We start from the raw sequence: 24,693 nt of genomic DNA on the forward strand, positions 1-24,693 counted from the left end.
TGAAGCAGCCCATGCCAGCCTACAGCAGGACCTGGATTAAATCCAGGCTTGGGCTGAGACATGACCGGAAACCATTCTGACATACAAGTGCCAGGTAATCGCCATCTCCAACAAGAATTATAGAATCATAGAAATTTACAGCACGAAAGGAGGCCATTTCGGTCCATTGTGTCCGCACCAGCCAACAGAGAGCTATCCAGCCTAATCCCACTTTCCAGCTCTTGGTCCATAGCTTTGTAGGTTATGGCACTTCAGGTGCATATCCAAGTAATTTTTAAATGTGGTGAGCGTTTCTGCCTCTACCATCTTTTCAGGCAGTAAGTTCCAGACCCCCACCCCCCTTGGTGAAAACATTTCCCCTCAAATCCCCTCTAAACCTCCTACCAATTACTTTAAATCTTTGACCCCTTTGCTTAGGGAAACAGGTTCTTCATATCCACTCCTTCTAGGTTCCTCATAATTTTATACACCCCAATAGGGTCTCCCCTCAGCCTCCTCTGTTCCAAAGAAAACAACTTCTGCCTATCCAGTCTTTCCTCATAGCCTTGAGAAAGCCTAGCCATCTCTCTGTGATCTGTGACGAATGGCTCACCTCCGAGCCTTTCCACCAAGGCTCAATTCAGGACTGTGCTCGAATGTTCACCACTCACTTGAATGGGTGCAGCTGCAGCAACACTTGGACAGCTCGACACCACCAGCTCGATGGATCAGTGCCCCTGCCACTGGATTCAGTATCCATCTCCTCCATCACCAGTGTACTGTGGCTACAGTATGTGCGATTTACAGGATGCAGTGCAGCGACTTGCCAAGCTTACTTCAACAGCACCTACCTCCACGCTGAAGGACAAGAGCAGCACTGTTGTGTAAACACCGTCTACTCCACATTCCAATCCAAGTCAAACGCCATCCTGGCCTTTCCTTCATCATCACTGTGCCAATATCCTGGAATTCTCTACCTAACCCCATGTGGGAGCATCTTCACCAAAAGGAGTGCACTGCTTTGAGAAGGCTCACCAATCACCACCAGTTCAGACGACTAGAGATGGGCAATCAGTGCAGCCTTGTCTCCCCGTGGTGTTGCTCACAGGAAGTTTGGAGCCTGGCGCACCATTCTCGTGCTTACTGCGGCCTCACTCTGAAGTCACTTGCCTCCCAGTGCTCATGCTCAATGTTTTGAGATACTTCCACTGTTCTTTCCTAGTTTATATAACTGGTTTGAGGCACTTGGCTATCAGGAATGATTTATATCTCAAACAGCTTGCCAAAACTGAGGCCCAAACTTACATTAATGGTGGCACTGGATACATGAGGTGAGCAGAACTGTGAGTGGTATGTTTGTAATTAAATTTAGACAAGCTTGACACTAGTGAAATAGCTGCAAGATTTGCTTTCAAGTCATTTATTCTAGAGATTCTAGCAACTTGACTGAGATGATAGCACACTCGCCTCTGAATCAGAATGCTGCTTGTACCTGGAGAGTTCTGCGTTATCGGTGGTGCTGTCTTTCGATGAGATGTAAAATCGAGGCGCTTCCTCTGCCTGTTCCAGCTGGTTTAAGTGGGTGGTAAAGATCCGGTGACTATTTGAAGAGCGGGAAGTATTCCTGGAATCTTGGCCAACGTTCCTCCCTCAACCAACACCACCAAAAACTGATGAACTGGTAATTTCTCTTACTGTTTGTGGTACCCTGTATGTTTTGAGATATTTTAAAGAGACACAAACTTAAAAAAAAATCAGAGTCTTCCTTCCTTTTTTAAGGGACTGTGGGCCCGAAATTCACCACGATTTAAGTTTTTTTTGGAGCTAAATAAATTTAGGGTTATTTTGCTTGTTTCGCCAATGCTGCAACGCCATCCTTCTTTTAAAAAAAAGGGTTGTTTTTTTGAGTACTGATTTTGTGACGTCACTCGAGGTCAAACCCAACGCTAATGCCATTTTTTGCGAGTTTCGCCAATAAGGATATTTTTAAGGACAGTGCTAAATACCACTAGTAAAAAGCTTGCCTTACCTGGTGGAGTCGGATGGAAATCGGCGATAACGGGGCCATCTTGGCAAACTGAGCTAAAAGTTAAAGCTTTGGGAGGGAACAAAACCGATATTTTAAATAAAAACTACTTGGAAATGTTTACAGCATTTCCTACAAATATTGAATACAACGCAAGATATTTTCGAGGTTAGTTGGAAGAAATTTCAATGCAGATCAGGTTGTTGAATGCAGAGCAGACCAAGCAGTGTGGATGGAAAAGATCAACTTTGCCAGGGGAGGATAATCATTTCGAAATCCAGATGTGTCAGTTATTACAGTTGAAAACTGAAATTCCTCTCTCAAGTTGCACAGAACGAAAGAAGCCTGGGGGAAGGTGGGAGCCGAGCACCCAGGGAGCAATCCTGCCGGCCGGCGTGTTGACCCTGTGTGCCTCCATGCCGAGCCCGGTGAGCAGCGGAAACGGGACATGAACAGTTCGGTGGAAACATTTTAAATGTTGTTGAACTTAAGCACCTGCAATTGACTAAATCAAACTAGTCTGCAGAACTAATAAATGCAAGTCTCGGGCGACATCCGAGATTCTACTGCTCACACCGAGCCAGTTCTAATAGGCAGCTTCGGTTTTAAATTACTTTTAATTCGGAGATGGATGAAATCAGCCACTCCTTCCAAAATCGTTCCAGGTTGTTTGTGTGTATCTAAACATTGTGGTTATGATATATTTCTGTAACACAGTGGCCGAAATCTCTGCTGAGTTGAAATTGTGCCTCGTATTACCCTGCAAACCTAAATGCTTCGAGTGTTGGGTATGCGCAGAAATGGGGGTTATTTTTAAGGCGAAAACATTTAGCTCCGTCATTAAAATGGAGGTATTTTAGCGCTACATCAAAAATAAAAAAACTTTTGCCGAAACTTGCGCATTATTTTTTTGGCACTATTTCGACATAAAGAATCGTCCGTTAATCGGAAATAGCGCCAAAAAACGGAGCTATTTTTCAATGTGGAATTTCTAGCCCTGCGACTCTGTTAATGGTGAGATAATGCCCAAGAGCCGGGACTCCTTTTCGAGAGAAGTTATTGGTTTTTGCATGCTGTAAAGAGGTGAGTTTGGCCCCATTACGCCATGTGAGTTCTTCTTGATGACATTCGCATGTGTATTTTATCACCCTATTTTTGTTGTGTTTCAGGTTGGTGGAGATCGCAAGGTGCCGATTCCCCAATTACTTTTGTGCAGAACAGAAACTGATCGCAATGACCAACAGAATTCACCTGTATCGTGAACTCACCTGCTTGGATGTACTGAAAAGGTAGCTGTTGTTTCCTTTCGTTTGACTCTGTTTTTTCTCGCCACGCTCCCTCTCCCACCCGCCTCTCCATACCCACTGCCCTCCCGCCCGCCCCTACCTTTCCTCACTCTCTGATCCTCCTCTGAAGAAGTTGAAAGGAAAAGAAAGGTTTTGCATTTACATAGTGTCTTTCTCAACCTCAGGATGTCCTAAAGTGCATTAAATACTTTCTGAATTTGTAGTCCTTCTCTCCTTTCTTTCACTCCTTCTTTCCTCACTACGACAACAACAACTTTCATTTATATAGCCCCTTTAATGTAGTAAAACATCCCAATGTGCTTCACAACAACACCAACTTGTATTTAGATAGCGCCTTTAACGGAGTAAAACGTCCCAAGACGCTTCAAAGGAGTATTTTAAGGCAAAACAAATAAATTTGACACCGAGTCACATAAGAAGAAATTACGGCAGATGACAAAAGGTTAGTCCAAGAGATAGGTTTTAAGGAGCATCTTAAAGGGGAAGCGAGAGATAGAGAGGCGGAGAAGTTTAGGGAGGGAATTCCAGAGCTTGGGGCCCAGGCAGCTGAAGGCACGGCCACCACTGGTGGAGCGATTAAAATCGAGGATGTGCAAGAGGCCAGAATTGGAGTAGTGTGCAGTGATAAAGGAATCTCACACACTCCCGATTGTGTGAATTGGATTGTTTCTCTGGAAATGTGCAGGATTGTGTTTGCACCAAGAAAGGGTCAACATCTCGCAACTATAGTGGTGTCAATAGGAATTCAATAAGCCTAATTAATGGAAGGGTGATGTTTTCACACTGTCAGCCTGAAGTGAGAGAGAACCAGCAGTACAATTCTGAAGTTTGTTCTATATACAGGGTGAAATACTGGTGGTTACAAGTCTCTCACTGGTGGGAACAGGTATTAATCTATACAAGCCTAGTAACACTGCAGTATTGGTACTGATCTATATAAGCCTAATAACACTGCTATATTGGTACTGATCGATATAACTTGTAACACTGCTGTAATATTACTGATCTATATAACTCGAGTAACGTTGCTCGTCATCATCATAGGCGGTCCCTCGTATCGAGGCTGACTTGCTTCCACGCCAAAAAGGGATGAATTCACAGGTGTTTCAATGAATGGCCTAATATTCCAGGTCCCAAACTACATCCTGAAGGGTGGAAGATGCCTGTACGTGGATTTTTTTAACGTGTGGTGGCTGTTGCACACCAGCCACCACACGGGCTTGACATTGCTATACAGCTATTAGTACTGATCTACATACAGTGGAAAGTTGCAGTGAAGTGGATTGCGGTTACTTTGGGATATGGTAAGGGACTTTGGGCTAGAATTTTGCCACCCTAACATACGTTTTAACGCGATTTTTTTCATGTTAAAACTAATTTTTTGTCCTAAAAATAAACTGCTTAAAATTCCACAAACCTTCAGAATGGCTTTGTCAAAATATTGCCATTTTGAGTAACGCCATACCTAAAAAAACATACCGCCTAATTTTGGCAATTTGGCACTGCCGTACTCGCTTTGCAAAACACCGTTTTGAAAAACATTGCGTTGCAGCTTCAAAAATGTCAGTAAATTAGAAGACCAACAAAAAAGGTATGTTGAATTTAAAAAAAAACATTTTTTTTCAGCGATTCTGTTAATTTTTGAAAATTTTTTGGGCTGTTTTTTTCCCCTATATTTTTCGCGATATTGACCTTGTGGTAAAGTTGGAGAGGACCCCATTTTCCAACACGATTCCTCCAGCAACGCCGTTTTTTAACCAAACTTACCCCATTTAAAAAATGGTGACATTTTTCTTATTTTTTCACAAAAATGGTGTTATTTGTCAGTCTGGCGAAATTCTAGCTCATTAGCGAGGCTGGAAATTTCCCAACCTCGCGCCGGGTTTTTCGGTGGTATTTTGTCGTTTAGGGCGGAAAACGGTGCAGCGGCAAATTCCCTGAAGTCGTGTGCCGGTGGTTTTGAAATACCGCTCGGGAGTGGACTGCCGGTGTGCAAGATTTAAAAAGCGTTTTCATCCGATATTTGGCTCAACGGTGACCCATAGATAGGACCCAAAAAAGACGCTAGGGAACACCCTACGTTGCAGTCCTTGGAACGGCGGTAGGTATGAAAACCTGCAAAAAAGGGAACATTAAGACGGACTGCAAAAACTTCGATAGATATGTAAAGAGAAAAAGGTTAGTAAAGACAAATGTAGGTCCCCTGCAGTCAGAATCAGGGGAAGTCATAATGGAGAACAAAGAAATGGCAGACCAATTGAACAAGTACTTTGGTTCGGTATTCACTAAGGAGGACACAAACAACCTTCCGGATATAAAAAGGGTCAGAGGGTCTAGTAAGAAGGAGGAACTGAAGGAAATCCTTATTAGTCGGGAAATTGTGTTGGGGAAATTGATGGGATTGAAGGCCGATAAATCCCCAGGGCCTGATGGACTGCATCCCAGAGTACTTAAGGAGGTGGCCTTGGAAATAGCGGATGCATTGACAGTCATTTTCCAACATTCCATTGACTCTGGATCAGTTCCTATGGAGTGGAAGGTAGCCAATGTAACCCCACTTTTTAAAAAAGGAGGAGGAGAGAAAACAGGGAATTATAGACCGGTCAGCCTGACATCAGTAGTGGGTAAAATGATGGAATGAATTATTAAGGATGTCATAGCAGCGCATTTGGAAAGAGGTGACATGATAGATCCAAGTCAGCATGGATTTGTGAAAGAGAAATCATGCTTGGCAAATCTTCTGAAATTTTTTGAGGATGTTTCCAGTAGAGTGGACAAGGGAGAACCAGTTGATGTGGTGTATTTGGACTTTCAGAAGGCTTTCGACAAGGTCCCACACAAGAGATTAATGTGCAAAGTTAAAGCACATGGGATTGGGGGTAGTGTGCTGACATGGATTGAGAACTGGTTGGCAGACAGGAAGCAAAGAGTAGGAGTAAATGGGTACTTTTCAGAATGGCAGGCAGTGACTAGTGGGGTACCGCAAGGTTCTGTGCTGGGGCTCCAGCTGTTTACATTGTACATTAATGATTTAGACGAGGGGATTAAATGTAGTATCTCCAAATTTGCGGATGACACTAAGTTGGGTGGCAGTGTGAGCTGCGAGGAGGATGCTATGAGGCTGCAGAGTGACTTGGATAGGTTAGGTGAGTGGGCAAATGCATGGCAGATGAAGTATAATGTGGATAAATGTGAGGTTATCCACTTTTTGGTAAAAACAGAGAGACAGACTATTATTTGAATGGTGACAGATTAGAAATAGGGGAGGTGCAATGAGACCTGGGTGTCATGGTACATCAGTCATTGAAGGTTGGCATGCAGGTACAGCAGGCGGTTAAGAAAGCAAATGGCATGTTGGCCTTCATAGCGAGGGGATTTGAGTACAGGGGCAGGGAGGTGTTACTACAGTTGTACAGGGCCTTGGTGAGGCCACACCTGGAGTATTGTGTACAGTTTTGGTCTCCTAACTTGAGGAAGGACATTCTTGCTATTGAGGGAGTGCAGCGAAGGTTCACCAGACTGTTTCTCGGGATGGCGGGACTGACATATCAAGAAAGACTGGATCAACTGGGCTTGTATTCACTGGAGTTCAGAAAAATGAGAGGGGATCTCATAGAAACGTTTAAACTTCTGATGGGTTTAGACAGGTTAGATGCAGGAAGAATGTTCCCAATGTTGGGGAAGTCCAGAACCAGGGGTCACAGTCTAAGGATAAGGAGTAAGCCATTTAGGACCGAGATGAGGAGAAATTTCTTCACCCAGAGAGTGGTGAACCTGTGGAATTCTCTACCACAGAAAGTTGTTGAGGCCAATTCACTAAATATATTCAAAAAGGAGTTAGATGTAGTCCTTACTACTCGGAGGATCAAGGGGTATGGCGAGAAAGCAGGAATGGGGTACTGAAGTTGCATGTTCAACCATGAACTCATTGTATGGCGGTGCAGGCTCGAAGGGCCGAATGGCCTACTCCTGCACCTATTTTCTATGTTACTATTTAAGTTAAAGTTTTTATTTTTAAATTCTTTTGCAGTGATTTGCTAGAAAAGGGTCCTGTGAATGTTTTGTGATTTAAAAAAAATTTTTTTTGTTTTTTGGAAACATTTTTTTGTGTTTAACCTCCTCCCTAGGCTCAACTTGCAGCGGTATCGGCCTCAGAGAAAAGTTGCAGAAAATTTGTGGTTTGTGCCACAAATCCTCGTGCAGTGCTGATTTTTCCCGCTAGGCACATTTTTCTCAAATGTTAGGCCTCGAAATCATAGCGGTACTTTGGCGGAAAAAAACCACTATGATCAAAAAATGAATTTCTAGCCCTAGTAGGAATGCTCATGTATTTATAAAGAATAATTCTCTGCAGGTTATCGAAGGACTAGGAGCATGCACCGTTAGCTGCATAGAACTCACTTAATACTTTTTTCACTCTTGCTGCATATTTTCCTTATTTAGTATTGGAACACACTGACCCAAGTATGAGCTTGAGTCAAGTTCAGCGAATTCTGTTCATGGCTAAGGATGGATTGCAAAGCACATTGATCAGCTCGCTGGCTTGATCGACCTGTGTCTTGCACATTTTGCTGCATGCTGTTTTAATGATGAGATGGCTTTAATAAACAATGAAATACAGTGTCAATGTAAATGATCAGTTGGGGGAACCGAAATGTGTATTGGAATAAAGTCAGATGCAGAAGTAATTGGGTGTTGACTACAATACGGGAAGAAATGGAATCTAATATAGTCTCCAATTGCTCGGGGTAAATGCTCCTGAGTACAGACCAGAACGCATCCAGGTTCAATCCTTGGCTTCACTGAGTTAGCTGCTCACAGGCCTGTGGCGGGAAAGAACATAACATAACATCATAAGAAATAAGAGCAGGATTCGGCCATTTGGCCCCTCGAGCCTGCTCTGCCATTTAATGGCTGATCTGATCATGGACGCAGCTCCACTTCCCTGCCCGCTCCCCATAACCCTTCACTCCCTTATCGTTCAAAAATTTGTCTATCTCCACCTTAAATATATTCAATGACCCAGCCTCCACAGCTCTCTAGGGCAGAGAATTCTACAGATTTACGACCGTCTGAGAGAAGAAATTCCTCCTCATCTCAGTTCTAAATGGGCGACCCCTTATTCTTAGTCATAGAATAGAATCATATAGCACAGAAGGAAGTCATTCGGCCCATCGGGCCCATGCTGGCTCTTTGAAAGGCCCCATAGCCCTGCAAATCTTGCAAGTATTTATCCAGTTCTCTTTTTAATGTTACTGTTGAATCTGCTTCCACCACCCTTCCAGGCAGTGCATTCCGCATTCCAAAAACTTACTGTGCAGAAATGTTTTAAAAGTTTTCTCATGTCGCCTCTGGTTCTGTGCCAATTACTTTAAATCTGTGTTCTCTGGTTACTGACCCTTCTGCCACAGGAAACAGTTTCTCCTTATTTACTCCATCAAAACCCTTCATGATTTTGAACACCTCTGTCAAATCACCCCTTAACCTTCTCTGCTTTAAGGAAAGCAACCCCAGTCTCTCCACGTAACTGAAGTTTTTTTTTATCCCTGGTACCATTCTAGTAAATCTCTTCTATACTCTCATAAGGCTTTGAAATCCTTCCTAAAGTGTGGTGCCCAGAATTGAACGTAGCTGAGGCTTAACCAGTGTTTTATAAAGGTTTAGAATAACTTTCTTGCTTTTGTACTCTATGCCTCTACTTTAAAAAGTCAAGGATCCGAGATGCTTTTCTAACTGCCTTCTCAACTTGCCCTGTGACCTTCAAAGATACTTACACCCTCGGGTCTCTCTGTTCCTGCACCCCCTTTAAATTGTACCAGTACTGGACGAGCAAAAATTTCCTCAAACTAAATATTATCTTTGGTACCCGTCACAAACTTCACTCCCTAGCCATCCCTCTCCCTGGCAACTGTCTGAGGCTGTACCAGACTGTTCGCCACCTTGGTGTCATACTTGACCCCGAGATGAGTTACCGACCACATATCCGTGCCATCACTGAGGCTACCTATTTCCGTCCCCATCACCCGTCTCCGCCCCTGCCTCAGCTTATCTGCCACTGAAACCCTCATCCATTCCTTTGTTACCTTTAGACTTGACTATTCCAATGCACTCCTGGCCTGCCTCCCAGGTTCTACCATCTGAAAATTTGAGATCATCCAAAACTCGGCAGCCCGTGTCCTAACTCTCACCAAATCCTGTTCATCTATCACCCCTGTGCTCGCTGACTTACATTGGCTCCCGGTTAAGCGATGCCTCGATTTTAAAATGTTCACTCTTGTTTTGAAATCTCTCCATGGCCTCGCCATATCCTATCTCTGTAATCTCCAGCCCCACAACCCTCCGTGATATCTCTGCTTCTCCAATTCAAGCCTCTTGAGCATCCCTGATTATAATTACTCCACCATTGGTGGCCATGCCTTCAGCTACCTAGGTCCTATTTCTGGAATTCCCTCCCTAAACCTCTCGATCTATCTACCTCTCTTTCCTCCTCTTAAGACACTCCTTAAGACTTACTTCTTTGACTAAGCTTTTGGTCATCTGCCCTAATATCTCCTAATTCGGTCTGGTGTAAAATGGTCCTGTGAAGCGCCATGGGATGTTTTACTAAGTTAAAGGCGCTATACAAATAAAAGTTGTTGTTGTCAAACACAACTTGCCTTTAACAAATCCGTGCTGACTTTCATTTATTAGCCCACACTTTTCCAAATGCCACTGATGTTAGGATGACTATCCTGCAGTTACTGGGTTTACCCCCCTTCCTTTTCTGAACAGGGGTGTAATATGTGTAATCCTCCAGTCCTCTGGTACCACCCCCATATCCAAGGAGGATTGGAAGATTGTGGCCAGAGCCTCTGCAATTTTCACCCTACTTCCCTCGGTAACCTAGGATGCACCCCATCCAGACCGGGTGACTTTTCTACTTTGAGGACTGCCAACCATTTAAGTACCTCCTTTTTATCTATTTTTATCCAATCCAACATCGCTATCCACTACCACCTCCTTTACTGCTATGTTGGCAGCATCCTCTGCTCGTGAAGACAGATGCAAAGTACTCAATTTGTACCTCAACCATGCCCTCTGCCTCCACAAATTGAACTCCTTTTTTGTCCCTAATTAATCTCACCCTTTCTTTGACTATCCTTTCACTATTCATGTGTTTAAAAAAGACTTTCAGGTTCCCTTTGATGTTAGCTGCTAATCCAATCTCGTACTCTCTTTGCCCTTCTTATTCATATTTTTAGATCTCCTCTCTATGTTCTGTGTTCAGCTTGGTTCTCTATCATAAGCTTCCTTTTTCTGTCTCATTTTAACCTCTATATCTTTAGTAATCCAGGGACCTCTAGCTTTGGATGTCCTTCCTTTCCCCTCTCATGGGAATGTGTTTACTCTGTACCCAACCCATCTCCTCTTTGAAGGCTTCCCATTGTATAATTACGGTTTTGCCTAAACATTTTTGATTCCAGTCCACCTGGGTCAGATTTCCATTCTCCCCGAAGTTAGCCCTCCTCCAGTTAACTACTATTGTACTTGATTGTACCTTGTCCTTTTCCATAACTATTTAAAACCTAATATTATGATCACTGTTCCCAAAATGCTCACCGCACTGAAACATGCTCCACGTGCCCCACTTCATTCCCCAGAACTAGATCCAGCACTGCTTCCTTCCTCGTTGGGCTGGAAACACACTGATCAAGAAAGTTATCTTGTACACAATTTCCTTCCCCTCTTCACCCTTTACACTATTACTATCCCAGTTTATGTTGGGATAATTGGGATAATAATAAGAGTGAAGACGTCTTTCTGCAATTATATAGGGTCCTGGTGAGACCGCACCTGGAGTATTGCGTACAGTTTTGGTCTCCTTACCCATGGAAGGATATACTTGCCATTGAAGGAGTGCAACGATGGCTCACCAGACTGATTCCTAGGATGGAGGGATTGTCCTATGAGAGATTGAGTAGACTAGGCATATATTCATTAGAGTTTAGAAGAATGAGAGATGATCTGATTGAAACATATAAAATTCTTACAGGGCTTGACAGGGTAGATGCAGGGAGGATGTTTCCTCTGGTTGAGGAGTCTAGAACCAGGGGTCACAGTCTCAGAATAAGGGGTCAGCCTTTTAGGACTGAGGTGAGGAGAAACTTCTTCACTCTGAGGATGGTGAATCTTTGCAATTCTCTACCCCAGAGGACTGTGGATGCTCAGTCTTTGAGTATATTCAAGACAGAGATCGATAGATTTTTGGATATTAAGAGAATCAAGGGATATGGGGGCAGTGCAAGAAGGTGGAGTTGAGATAGAAGATCAGCCATGATCTCATTGAATGGCGGAGCAGGCTCAAGGGGCCGAATGGCCTACTCCTGCTCCTAATTCTTATGTTCTTATAATTGAAGTCCCCCATTATCACTACTCTGTAGTTCTTGCATCTTTCTGTAAAGATGCCACATTACAGCGCACTCTAGTACAGTTCACATTACGACAAAGCCAGTTGATTTAGATTCAATAAATATGCTGGCAATTATCAGACAAAGAACTTTCATTTATATAGCACCTTTCATGACCTCAGGATGTCCCAACGTGTTTTACAGCCAATGAAGAAGTTTTGAAGCATAGTCATTGTTATAATGTAGGAAATTTAGCAGCCAATTTATGCACAGCAAGGTCCCACAAACAGCAAAGGGATAATGATCAGATAATCTCTTTTAGTGATTGAGGGATAAATATTGTCCAGGGCACTGCAGATTTTTGCATGATATGGGAGTCGAGGGTTATGGGAAGCGGGCAGGGAAGTGGAGTTGAGGCCAAGATTAGATCAGCCAGTATCTTATTAAATGGCGAAGCAAGCTCGAGGGGCCAAATGGCATTCTCCTGCTCCTCTTCCTTATGTTCTTGTGTTCTTATGTCTAAAACTCGCATGGAAGATAAACATGAGTACGAACTGATTGGGCCGAACGGCCTGTTTCCATATTGTAATTCTGTGTCAGAATTGTCAGACTGGGAGCCAATGTAGGCCAGCGGGTGATGCGTGTTAGGACACGGGCAGCAGAGTTTTGGATGAGCTCAAGTTTATGTAGGGTGAAAGATGGGAGGTTGACTAGGAGAACGTTGGAATAGTCGAGTCTAGGGGTAACGGATGAGGGTTTCAGCAGCAGATGAGCTGAGGCAGAGGTGGAGTTATGAGATGTTTTGGATGTGGAGCAAGGTGGTATTGATGATGGAGAGGATCGGAAGCTCATCGTGGGGTTAAATAGGATGCCAAGACAGTGGCCAGAGAGAGGGATGGAGTCGGTGGCTAAAGAATGGAGTTTGTGGTGGGGGCCAAAGATAATGGTTTTGGTTTTCCCATTAATTAACTGGAGGAAATTTCTGCTTATCCAATACTGGATGTGGGACAACAGCGTGAGACAAATCAGAGGCAATGGAAGCATCGAGAGAGGTGGTGGTGAGCTTAGAACTGGATGTTGCCAGCCGACATGTGGAACCTGACACATTCTACAAAGGTGTCGCCAAAGGGCAGCATGTAGCTGAGAAATAGGAGTGGGCCAAGGATAGATTCCTGAAGGAACCAGAGGGAACAGTGAGGGACCAGGAGGAGAAGCCATTGCAGGTTTACACAGGTGGCTTGTATTCTAAATGCAACCGTAGGATTTTATAATGGGTAAAAGGTTGACCGAAAGGGTGTGCAGGTGCATCATTTATAAAGGAACAAGGCCAGTGGTAACCAAAAGCAGATTCTGCAGCACAGCAGATTACATATTTTGTAGAATGATTCGCCAGTCATATCTACATATATTTTTAAACATGTGGCTCAGTTTGTCCAGTATGCGTTATCTGGTTTCAGCTGGAGCGGTAATGGTGGCAGTGCAGTTGGCCTCAGTACCCCACCCTGCTAGGGAGCAAGGGGCAAAGGGAAAATTGCCCAGGGTTCCTGTTCCTGCTGACTTTCTTGGGACACCTGGAACTTTGTGAGTGGACAGAGTTGGACTCGATTGTGATGTCTCCTTTTGGTGGATTAGCCTGGTGACATGCAACATCAAGGATAAAAGGATGGGCCTTGAGGAGGGGTATATCCTCCAAGTATCATGACCAAGAGGAGAAATTCTCAGACTTCAGATTTAGGTGTCAGTCGTTGCTCAGTGGTAGCATTTTCGCCTTTCAGTCAGGGTTCAAGTCCCAGCACAGACTTGAACACAAAATCAAGACTGACACTCCAGTGCAGTACTGAGGGGGTGCTGCACTGTTGGAGGAGCCGTCTTTCAGATGAGACGTTAAACCGAGGCCACGTCTGCTCTCGCAGGTGGACATAAACGATCCCATGGCACTATTTGAAGAAGAGCAGGGTAGTCCTCCCGGGTGTCCTAAAACCACTTATCTGGTCATTATCATATTGCTGTTTGTGGGCCCGAGTTATGCGCAAATTGGCTGCCGTGTTTCCTACATTACAACAGTGCCTATGCCCCGAAAGTACTACATTGGTCCACTATGGCCCCATTTATATGTATAGGATTGTAATGTATTTGCTTCATGGTTTCTTTGCTTAAGAATTCATAGCAACACATTGCTATTAAGAACTAGTTGGTTCATTAGCAAAAGTTTAAAAATCACACTACACATTACCAGTTCATCCACCAGGCTCACAACCACCTGCCTCATCGTGGATCCCCTGATCCCAACTGGCTGGGGTTTTAGTGAGATTTGTGAACATCACGTGACTGGCTAAGCCACTCACAACTCAACAGCTCTACAACTATTTTAAGTAGAACAATAATCAAGTGCCCCCTGATTAAAGGGGGGCACTAAAACCGACAAACTTAAATCAACAGGTCTACAAACCTGTGACCATATTTGCAGATGCATACATAACAAAGATTGCTCTCTCTACAGAGCTCGGAATATGCGGGGGGGGGAGAAAGAAGATAGAAAATTGCTTTGTCTGCTCCTGCCCTCACCCCAATTCCCCACTTCGATGGTCTTTATAGGGTTAATGCAGTCTTTTTTTCCCCACCTCTATTGCTAGGGTCGAATCCTTGGAAGATGACATAATCTTGAATGGAGTTAAACTGATTGTAGTGGACTCGGTTGCGTCAGTAGTTCGAAAGGAATTTGACACAAGGCTGCAGGGTAACCTATCGGAGCGCAGTAGCCTGCTTTCGAGCGAAGCTGCCACACTTAAGTATTTGGCGGAAGAGTTCTCCATTCCGGTAAGAACCGACCTCTTGGCCTTTTTCCTGTTGAACAAAGTGATTGTGTTCTGTAAAAAAAAATGTCTGACCTTGTCCCACCGCGTCCTGTTCATCACGTGGGGCTGAAGTTCCTCCCTGCAATTCTCGAATGAAAGAGCTGCAAGTGTACGACGCGCCGACAGAGACTTCCTGCTCGTAGTTCGTCACTTTCGCCTAACCAATGATCTGCACAGATTGATGGTTACTCCACTGCTCTTGTACTCTGCCCCCATTTAGACAACTTCTCGTCTTACTCCGAATGTTTTTATATTTAACTTTTCTATCATTCGAATATTTACCTGTGTAGGATAGTAGAAGCTTTGATGGTGTTTAGCGGGCAAGTATTTTCCTCTGGTTGCAGACTCCGTAATTGGTATGTTTGCACATTATTTACATTGATGAAATAAGCCTGCAGTAATATTGATATTATCACTAATAATGTACCACTGCAAGGTAATGCAGGAGAGCGATGGCAGTGAAGAGGGATGTCATCAAGGTCCAGATCGGTGTTTGGAGCGTGGGCAGATACAGCAGGAGCGACGAGGTTGGGACGAAGGAGTGGCGAGAAATTGTAGAGGGACATGATCGGGGCCCAGGAGCGGCGTGAGTTTGGGGCCAAAAGAGGCGAGGGCCTGTGGGCAGCACACACTGCGATATGTGTGCGCACGAGGTCCGTGCAGCAGAGCAGGTCTCCAGTCGTCTTGGGTAATTCTTGCCACTGGACCAAAACCTAGCTCTGTCAAGCCCGTGTGGTGGCTGATGTGCAACGGTCACCACACGTTTTTTTAAAAAAAAATCCACGCACAGGCATCTCCCACCCTTCAGGATGTAGTTCAGGACCTGGAATATTAGGTCCTTCATTGAAACTCCTGTGAACTCATCCTTTTTTGGCGTGGGAGCAAGTCATCCTTGTTTCGAGTGGGAGCAAGTCATCCTTGTTTCGAGGGCCTGTCTATGAATACTGATTATAGAAGTATTACATGCTCTGGGTGTTGGTGCAGTGCCTTAGTGCCGTATTGCAAGTAATATTACTACTGGAAGCCCACAACTATTCTCTCCTAGCTGGCTATACCTCCTCCCCTGCTCACATTTTTTTCAGATCCCTGGTGGTTTACATAGAGCACTTAACATGGTAACGTTAGAGCAGCTTTATTGAGGCAGCAACTCGTTCCCAGATTTAATAACGCACTTAAACAGCTGGAAGGAAATACCAACCTTCACCTTGAGCTGTGTTGAGTTGCTGTAATTGCCTTAATGCTGGGCTTCTGAGTGCACAAGGGGTTAAAAATCAGATTCTCTCTCTAGAATCATATTCCAGTTTAACTTAATACAATTGTTACGGAATTTTTTTCCCATTTTGTCTGTGCTATGTGTCCAGTGGGCCAAGGCATTCAATTTAAATACAAACATCCATGTGGGAATTGTTCCAATGTGCTTGAATTGCAGCTTTTCTTTTACATTGAACAGACAGTTATTGAGAGCTGCTTGGTCTCGAGCACTTAAAAAAAAAAAAAAGGGCATTGTTCAAATGGGAGAATCTGTCTTAAAGATGTCCCAGAGTGACATTCAGACCAGAGAGTGCCTGTAGACAGTGAGAAAACAGAAGGACCTGCTAAGGGAGAATATTATTTATATTTTAGGGCAGCACTCATGTAATATTTATTATTCTGCGTCATGAGGAGCTCGCAGTGCTTCAAATATATATTCTGTTACTGCTCCTATTTGCTTCTCTGTTACCGTGCAATGAATGTGTTCGGCAGATAAAGCCTAAAACATGTGTTGGGTGGCTCTTCTGCCTCCCCAGGCAGTAGATTGTTTGGTGAACTCTGTAGTTGAAATAAACCAGCAGATTCCATGACTATCTGGGCAAGTGAAAACACCCTCGGAGTAGTCTCGGAAACTAATGGCAAAAATTATCCACAGTTTTTTAAAAAAAAAGCATGCGTCTATTTGTACTATCTGAAATGCAGCCGTTTCTCTGATTGGCTCTCCAGACCTATTGCTAATTGGTCCTCTTGGAGGATAAGCCACACCTTGAAGTTCCTCTGGAATGTGTAACTGGAACTGCCCAGCCCAAGATCTGAGTGAATTTCCAATTTATAATTCGATCCATTTTGACCAGAAGCCACAGAGGATAGATCTCCCCAAAAGCCACCAAGTTCCAGCGGTCCATTACCCCAGTGTAAGTGCATCCCTCCCCCAGCTGAAGACCCTTGCCCGAGCACATGTGCTGCCTCCCACAGCCAAAGTTCATTACCCCAGCATAAGTGAATCCCTCCCCCAGCTGAAGTCCTTTACCCCAGCGTAAGTGCATCCCTCTGTCAGCTGAAGACCCTTACCCCAGCAATCCCTCCGCCAGCTGATGACCCTTACACAAGCGCAAGACTTTACCCCCAACCGCCCCCCCCCCCATAGATGGGGCGTTGTGTGTGGATTGTTAACATGTTTATTGGGTATGAAGTGAATAGTGACAGTGCCGTGACTTCTGGATTTTATCCACCCCAACGATGTCCCTTGTAACACACGCATCCAGCTTGCACGCACTAGGGAGTAGGAAGAACGTGATCCGTCTTCTGAGTTCCCTCTCTCCCCTCCGATCCTCTCCCCGCCACCTGTGTCTCTCTGTTTCTCCCCCTCCCCCCCCTCCCTAGGGGGGGGCGCTCTCTCTCTCTCTCTCTCTCTCTCTCTCTCTCTCTCTCTCTCTCTCTCTCTCTCTCTCTCTCTCTCTCTCTCTTTCACCCCCCCCTCTCTCTCTCTCTCTCACCCCGTCCTCGCCTTCTCGCTCTCCCCAGAGCTGTGGGATGCTCGGGAGAGGCGCAGGGCCCATGGCCCGCTCGGGGGAATTGCGCTGGAGGGAGGTGGGGGGGGCGGATTCGGTGATATTTGTCCCAATTCTCGCTTCTGCGCATGCAATAAATAGTTACTCCGTAAAAACAAAGGTAATAAGGCATCACTGACTAAGGTGACATCAGGGAAAAATAGAAAAATGTCAAAGCTACAAGCACTATATCTGATTGCACGGAGCAAAATAGATGAATTAATAGTGCAGATAGAAATGAATAGGTTTAATCTAATAGCCATTGCAGAGACGTGGTTGCAGAGTGACCAAGGTTGGGAACTAAATATTCTTGGGTACTTAATTTTTAGAAGAGCTAGGCAAAATGGAAAAGGAGGAGGGGTATCCCTGATAATGAAAGCTGGGATAAAGACAGTAGAGAGAAAAGATCTTAGCTCGGAAAATCAAGTAGAATCAGCTTGGGTGGAGCTAAGAAACAGCAAGGGGCAGAAAACATTGGTGGGAGTTGTTTATAGGCTCCCAAACAGTAGTGGTAATGTACGGCACAGTATAAATCAGGAAATTGGAGGTGCATGTAACAAGGGTAATACAATAATCATGGGGCTTTAATCTACATTTAGACTGGGCAAACCAAATTTTCAATAATAGTGTGGAGGATAAATTCATGGAATGTATACAAGATGGTTTTCTAGATCAGTATGTTGAGCAACCAATGAGAGGACAGGCTATTTTAGATTTAGTATTATGCAATGGAAAAGGGTTAATTAATAACCTTGTAGTAAAGGGGCCCTTAGGGAAGAGTGACCATACTATGATGGAATTTTAGAGTTTGAAAGTGATTTAGTTCAATCCAAAACTAGGGTCTTAAATTTAAACAAAGCAAACTATGTATGTATGAGGGGAGAGTTAGCTAAGGTAGATTGGGAAACTACATTAAAAAGGTAGACAAGTAATGGCTAGCATTTAAAGAATGAATACATAATTTACAACAAACATACATTCGTTTAAGGCACAAAAGTCCCATTGGAAAAGTGGTCCAACTGTGGCTAACGAGAAGTTAAAGATAATATTAGATTAAAGGAAGAGATTTATAATGTTGCCAAAAAGAGCAATAAGCCTGAGGATTGGGAGGATTTTAGAATTCAGTAAAGGAGGACCTAGAAATTGATAAAGGGAAAATAGAATATGAGAGTAAAGTAGTGAGAGACATAAAAACAGACTGTGAAAGCTTCTATAAGTATGTAAAAAGGAAAAGATTAGTGAAAGTAAATGTGGGTCCCTGACTGGCTGAGACAGGAGAAATTAAAATGGGGAATATGGAAATGGCAGAGAAATTAAACAAATACTTTGTGCCTGTCTTCATGGAAGAAGACACAAAGAAACCTCCCAGAAGTACCAAGGGTCTAGCGACAATGAGGAACTGAAAGAAATTAGTATTCGTAAAAAAATAGTGCTGGCGAAATTAATGGGACTGAAAGCCGATAAATCCCCTGGACCTGATAGCCTAGAGTTTAGGGTTTTGAAAGAGATGGTTTTCGAGATAGTGGATGCATTGGTTGTCATCTTCCAAAATTCCATAGATTCTAGAACGGTTCCCGCAGGTTGGAAGGTAGCTAATGTAACCCCGTTATTTAAGAAAGGAGAGAGAGAGAAAACTGGGAACTACAGACCAGTTAGCCTGACATCAGTCATAGGGAAAATGTTACAATCTATTATTAAGGACATGGTAACAGGGCACTTAGAAAATAATAATAGGATTGGGCAGAGTCAACATGGATTTATAAAAGGGAAAGCATGTTTGACAAATCTGTTAGAGCTTTTTGAGGTTGTAATTAGTAGAATAGATAAGGGGGGACCAGTGGATGTGGTGTATTTGGATTTTCAGAAGGCATTCAATAAGGTGCCATACCAAAGATTATTGAACAAAGTTAGGGCTCATGGGAGTGGGAGTAATATACTAGTGTGGATTGAGGATTGGTTAACGGACAGAAAATAGAGAGTAGGAATAAACGGGTCCTTTTCGGGTTGGCCGGCTGTAACGAGTGTAGTGCCGCAAGGATTGCTGCTTGGGTCCCAGCTATTTACAATCTATATCAATGATTTGGATGAGGGGACCAAATGTAATATATCAAAGGTTGCTGATGATACAAAGCTAGGTGAGAATGTAAGTTGTGAGGAGGATGCAAAGAGACTTCAAGGGGATATGGACAGGCTAAGTATGTGGGCAAGAACATGGCAAATGGAATATAATGTGGTAGGAAAAATAGAAAAGCAGAGTATTTTTTAAATGGTGAGAAATTGGGAAATGTTGGTGTTCAGAGGGACCTGGGTGTCCTTGCACACGAATCACTGAAAGTTAACATGCAGGTACAGTAAGCAATTAAGAAAGCAAATGGTATTTTGGCCTTTATTACAAGAGGATTTGAGTTTAAGAGTAAAGAAGTCTTGCTGCAATTGTATCGGGTCCTGGTGAGACCGCACCTGGAGTATTGTGTACAGTTTTGATCTCCTTCCCTAAGGAAGGATATACTTGCCATTGAGGGAGTGCAACGAAGGTTCACCAGACTGATTCCTGAGATGGAGGGATTGTCCTATGAGGAGAGATTGAGTAGACTAGGCCTATATTCTCTAGAGTTTAGTTGATCTCATTGAAATATACATAATTCTTACAGGGCTTGATAGGGTAGATGCAGGGAGGATGTTTCCTCTGGCTGGGGAGTCTAGAACCAGGGGTCACAGTCTCAGAATAAGGGGTCGGTCATTTAGGACTGTGATGAGGAGAAACTTCTTCACTCGGAGGGCGGTGAATCTTTGGAATTCTTTGCTCCAGAGGGCTGTGGAGGCTCAGTCTTTGAGTATATTGAAGACAGAGATAGATAGATTTTTGGATATTAAGGGATATGAGGATAGTAACGGAAAGTGGAGTTAGGGGTAGAAGATTAGCCATAATATTGAATGGCGGAGCAGGCTCGAAGGGCCAAATGGCCTACTCCTGCTCCGAATTATTATGTTATATACAACAGCAAAATACTGCTGATGCTGGAAATCTAAAATAAAAACAAAAAATGCTGCAAAACATTCAGCAGGTCAGGCAGCATCTGTGGAGAGAGAGATACATACTTACTGAAGAACCGTGTTGGCCATAGCTATGGTTATAATGCCCTGCCTCCTGCTCCCTCCCCTCCCCCTCCCAACTTGTGTACATTGCTGCGTTTCACACTTCGATAGGTTTCTGCATCTTCCAGTTAAAAATATCATACCTAAATTACTTGACACTTACAGGTCTTTTAAAAATAGGAATTTGCAACAGAGAGGTTTCCATTCGTCACTAACTGTCCTGATTATATACACACAATGTGGAGTGAGTTACAGGCTGGAATCTAATCGAGGGGTTCAGATGGTTTATATATAGAATAATGGATACCTGGGAGTGAGTTACAGACTGTGTCATCACCCCAACCCTCTTCTCAATCTTCCCCACTGCCATGTCTACCTCACAGTTAACAAGCTTCCCGCTGGAGTGGAAATAAAGTACAGAACCAGTAGGAAGCTGTTTAACCTTCGTCAACTCCAGGCCAGGTCCAAGACCACCCCAACCTTGTCGTCGAGCTACAGTACGCGGACCTGAACTCCCAGTCATAGTCAGTGTATTTACTGAGACCTTAGGCTAAACATCCGTAAGATAAAGGTCCTCCACCAACCTGTCCCTGCCGCACAGCACTGCCCCCCGTCATCAAGATTCACGGCGCGGCCCTGGACAACGTGGACCATTTCTCAAACTTCGGGGGAGCCTCTTATCAACAAGAGCAGACATAGAAACATAGAAACTAGGTGCAGGAGTAGGCCATTCGGCCCTTCTAGCCTGCACCGCCATTCAATGAGTTCATGGCTGAACATGCAACTTCAGTTCCCCATTCCTGCTTTCTCGCCATACCCCTTGATCCCCCTAGTAGTAAGGACTACATCTAACTCCTTTTTGAATATAGTTAGTGAATTGGCCTCAACAACTTTCTGTGGTAGAGAATTCCACAGGTTCACCACTCTCTGGGTGAAGAAGTTTCTCCTCATCTCGGTCCTAAATGGCTTACCCCTTATCCTTAGACTGTGACCCCTGGTTCTGGACTTCCCCAACATTGGGAACATTCTTCCTGCATCTAACCTGTCTAAACCCATCAGAATTTTAAATGTTTCTATGAGGTCCCCTCTCATTCTTCTGAACTCCAGTGAATACAAGCCCAGTTGATCCAGTCTTTCTTGATAGGTCAGTCCCGCCATCCCGGGAATCAGTCTGGTGAACCTTCGCTGCATTCCCTCAATAGCAAGAATGTCCTTCCTCAGGTTAGGAGATCAAAACTGTACACAATACTCCAGGCGTGGCCTCACCAAGGCCCTGTACAACTGTAGCAACACCTCCCTGTCCCTGTACTCCAATCCCCCGCTATGAAGGCCAACATGCCATTTGCTTTCTTAACCGCCTGCTGTACCTGCATGCCAACCTTCAATGACTGATGTACCATGACACCCAGGTATCGTTGCACCTCTCCTTTTCCTAATCTGTCACCATTCAGATAATAGTCTGTCTCTCTGTTTTTACCACCAAAGTAGATAACCTCACATTTATCCACATTATACTTCATCTGCCATGCATTTGTCCACTCACCTAACCTATCCAAGTCGCTCTGCAGCCTCATAGCATCCTCCTCGCAGCTCGCAATGCCACCCAACTTAGTGTCATCCGCAAATTTGGCGATACTACATTTAATCCCCTCGTCTAAATCATTAATGTACAGTGTAAACAGCTGGGGCCCCAGCACAGAACCTTGCGGTACCCCACTAGTCACCGCCTGCCATTCTGAAAAGTACCCATTTACTCCTACTCTTTGCTTCCTGTCTGACAACCAGTTCTCAATCCATGTCAGCACACTGACCCCCAATCCCATGTGCTTTAACTTTGCACATTAATCTCTTGTGTGGGACCTTGTCGAAAGCCTTCTGAAAGTCCAAATATACCACATCAACTGGTTCTCCCTTGTCCACTCTACTGGAAAGATCCTCAAAAAATTCCAGAAGATTTGCCAAGTATGATTTCCCTTTCACAAGTCCATGCTGACTTGGACCTATCATGTCACCTCTTTCCAAATGCGCTGCTATGACATCCTTAATAATTGATTCCATCATCTTACCCACTACCGATGTCAGGCTGACCGGTCTATAATTCCCTGTTTTCTCTCTCCCTCCTTTTTTTAAAAAGTGGGGTTACATTGGCTACACTCCACTCGATAGGAACTGATCCAGAGTCAATGGAATGTTGGAAAATGACTGTCAATACATCTGCTATTTCCAAGGCCATCTCCTTAAGTACTCTGGGATGCAGTCCATCAGGCCCTGGGGATTTATCGGCCTTCAATCCCATCAATTTCCCCAACACAATTTCCCGACTAATAAGGATTTCCCTCAGTTCCTCCTCCTTACTAGACCCTCTGACCCCTTGACGACGAGACCCTCTGACCCCTTGACGACTAGACCCTCTGACATTGACAACGAGATTCAACACCTCCCCCAGTGCGCTAGTGCAGCCTTCGGCCACCTGAGGAAAAGAATGTTTGAAGACCAAGCCCTCAAATCTGCCACCAAGCTCATGGTCTCCAGGGCTGTAGTAACACCCGTCCTCCTGTACGGCTCAGAGACATGGACCATATACAGTAGACACCTGAAGTAGCTGGAGAAATATCACCAACGACGTCTCCGCAAGATCCTGCAAATCCCCTGAGAGGACAGACGCACCAATGTTAGCATCCTCGACCAGGCCAACATCCTCAGCATTGAAGCACTGACCACACTTGATCAGCTCCGCTGGGCAGACCACATTGTTCACATGCGAGACACGAGACTCCCAAAGCAAGTGCTCTACTCAGAACTCCTTCATGGCAAACGGGCCAAAGGTAGGCAGAGGAAACGTTACAAGGACACCCTCAAAGCCTCCCAGATAAAGTGCAACATCCCCACTGACACCTGGGAGTCCCTGGCCAAAGACCGCCCTAAGTGGAGAAAGTGCATCTGGGAGGGCACTGAGCACCTCGCGTCTCATCGCCGAGAGCGTGCAGAAAACCAGCGCAGGCAGCGGAAAGAGCGCGCGGCAAACCAGTCCCGCCCACCCCTTCCCTCAACGACTATCCCACCTGTACAGGGACTGTGGTTCTCGTATTGGACTGTTCAGCCACCTAAAGACTCATTTTTAGAGTGGAAGCAAGTCTTCCTTGATTCCGAGGGACTGCCAATGATGACGGACTTGAATCTAATCGAGGGGGTCAGATGGTTTATATACAGAATACGGGATATCTGGGGGTGAGTTACAGGCTGGAATTTAATCGAGGGGGTCAGATGTGACTAAAATTATATGTAACTGAGTTAAAGCTGAAGAATTGAATCAACTGATGTCTGATGCACAGAATACGTGTGCGTTTGTGTGTCGGGGCTGGGATGAGGTGGGACAGGGGTGGGGGAGGGCTGCGCACTCTGTCTTTGATCACTGAGGCCCTCCAGCTGTTGTGCTGTGGATGGGTGGTGGTGCAGGATTAAAGGTTTTAGTCCCAGCCGCAGTGGTTTACTAAGAAATGCAGTGATGTTTAATAGCCGTAAATTCCTGATCTAATCTATATTACAGCACACAACACTACAAGGCTTCCAAGGACTGCAGCCAGCAGGAAGCATTGGGATCCGGTGATAAAATTAAACTGCTCTGCAGCGCAGTCTGCGGACACGGGAGTGTAGGTGGAAAGGATCCTTACTGAAGCTTGCCAATTTTTTCCCTGCTTCCATTCTGACGAGGGGTGAGGGGGTAACTCCACTGTCTGATGGAGTGCAGGACAGGCTGGGATTGGGCAGCAGCCTGTCTGCCAGTGGGCCGTGAGGTGAATCCATCCCTCTCCTCAACTTCTGTCTGAGGCTGAACCAGACTGTTCGCAACCTTGGTGTCATATTTGACTCTGAAATTAGCTTTTGATTGTATTTCCGCAGCATAACTAAGACCACCTATTTCCACCTCCGTAACATCGCCCGTATTCGTCCTTGCCTCAGCTCATCCACTGCTGAAGCCCTCATCCATGTCTTTGTTACCGCTAGACTTGACGATTGCAACGCACTCCTGGCTGGCCTCCCACATTCTACCCTACGTATACTCTAATTCTGCCCTCCTGTGCATCTCCGATTATAATCGCTCAACCATTGGTGGCCGTGCCTTCTGTTGCCTAGACCCCAAGCTCTGGAATTCCCTGCCTAAACCTCTCTGCCTTTCTACCTCTCTATCCTCCTTCAAGATGCTCCTTAAAACCTACCTCTTTGACCAAGCTTCTAGTCACC

At 44.7% G+C, this 24,693-nt stretch overlaps 1 protein-coding gene across 3 annotated transcripts in view; it reads left to right on the top strand.

The window, feature by feature from the left end:
- rad51b (RAD51 paralog B) overlaps nt 1-24,693 on the top strand; it is a 667,540-nt gene that overhangs the window by 23,262 nt on the left and 619,585 nt on the right. For all 3 annotated transcript variants that reach the window (XM_070878815.1, XM_070878816.1, XM_070878817.1), the window contains exons 6-7: nt 3,175-3,294; nt 14,333-14,516. In XM_070878815.1, the coding sequence (XP_070734916.1) occupies nt 3,175-3,294; nt 14,333-14,516 (304 nt within the window). The remainder of the gene's footprint in view (nt 1-3,174; nt 3,295-14,332; nt 14,517-24,693) is intronic.

Source organism: Pristiophorus japonicus, chromosome 4 (assembly GCF_044704955.1).
Source record: "Pristiophorus japonicus isolate sPriJap1 chromosome 4, sPriJap1.hap1, whole genome shotgun sequence".
NCBI lineage: Eukaryota > Metazoa > Chordata > Chondrichthyes > Pristiophoridae > Pristiophorus > Pristiophorus japonicus.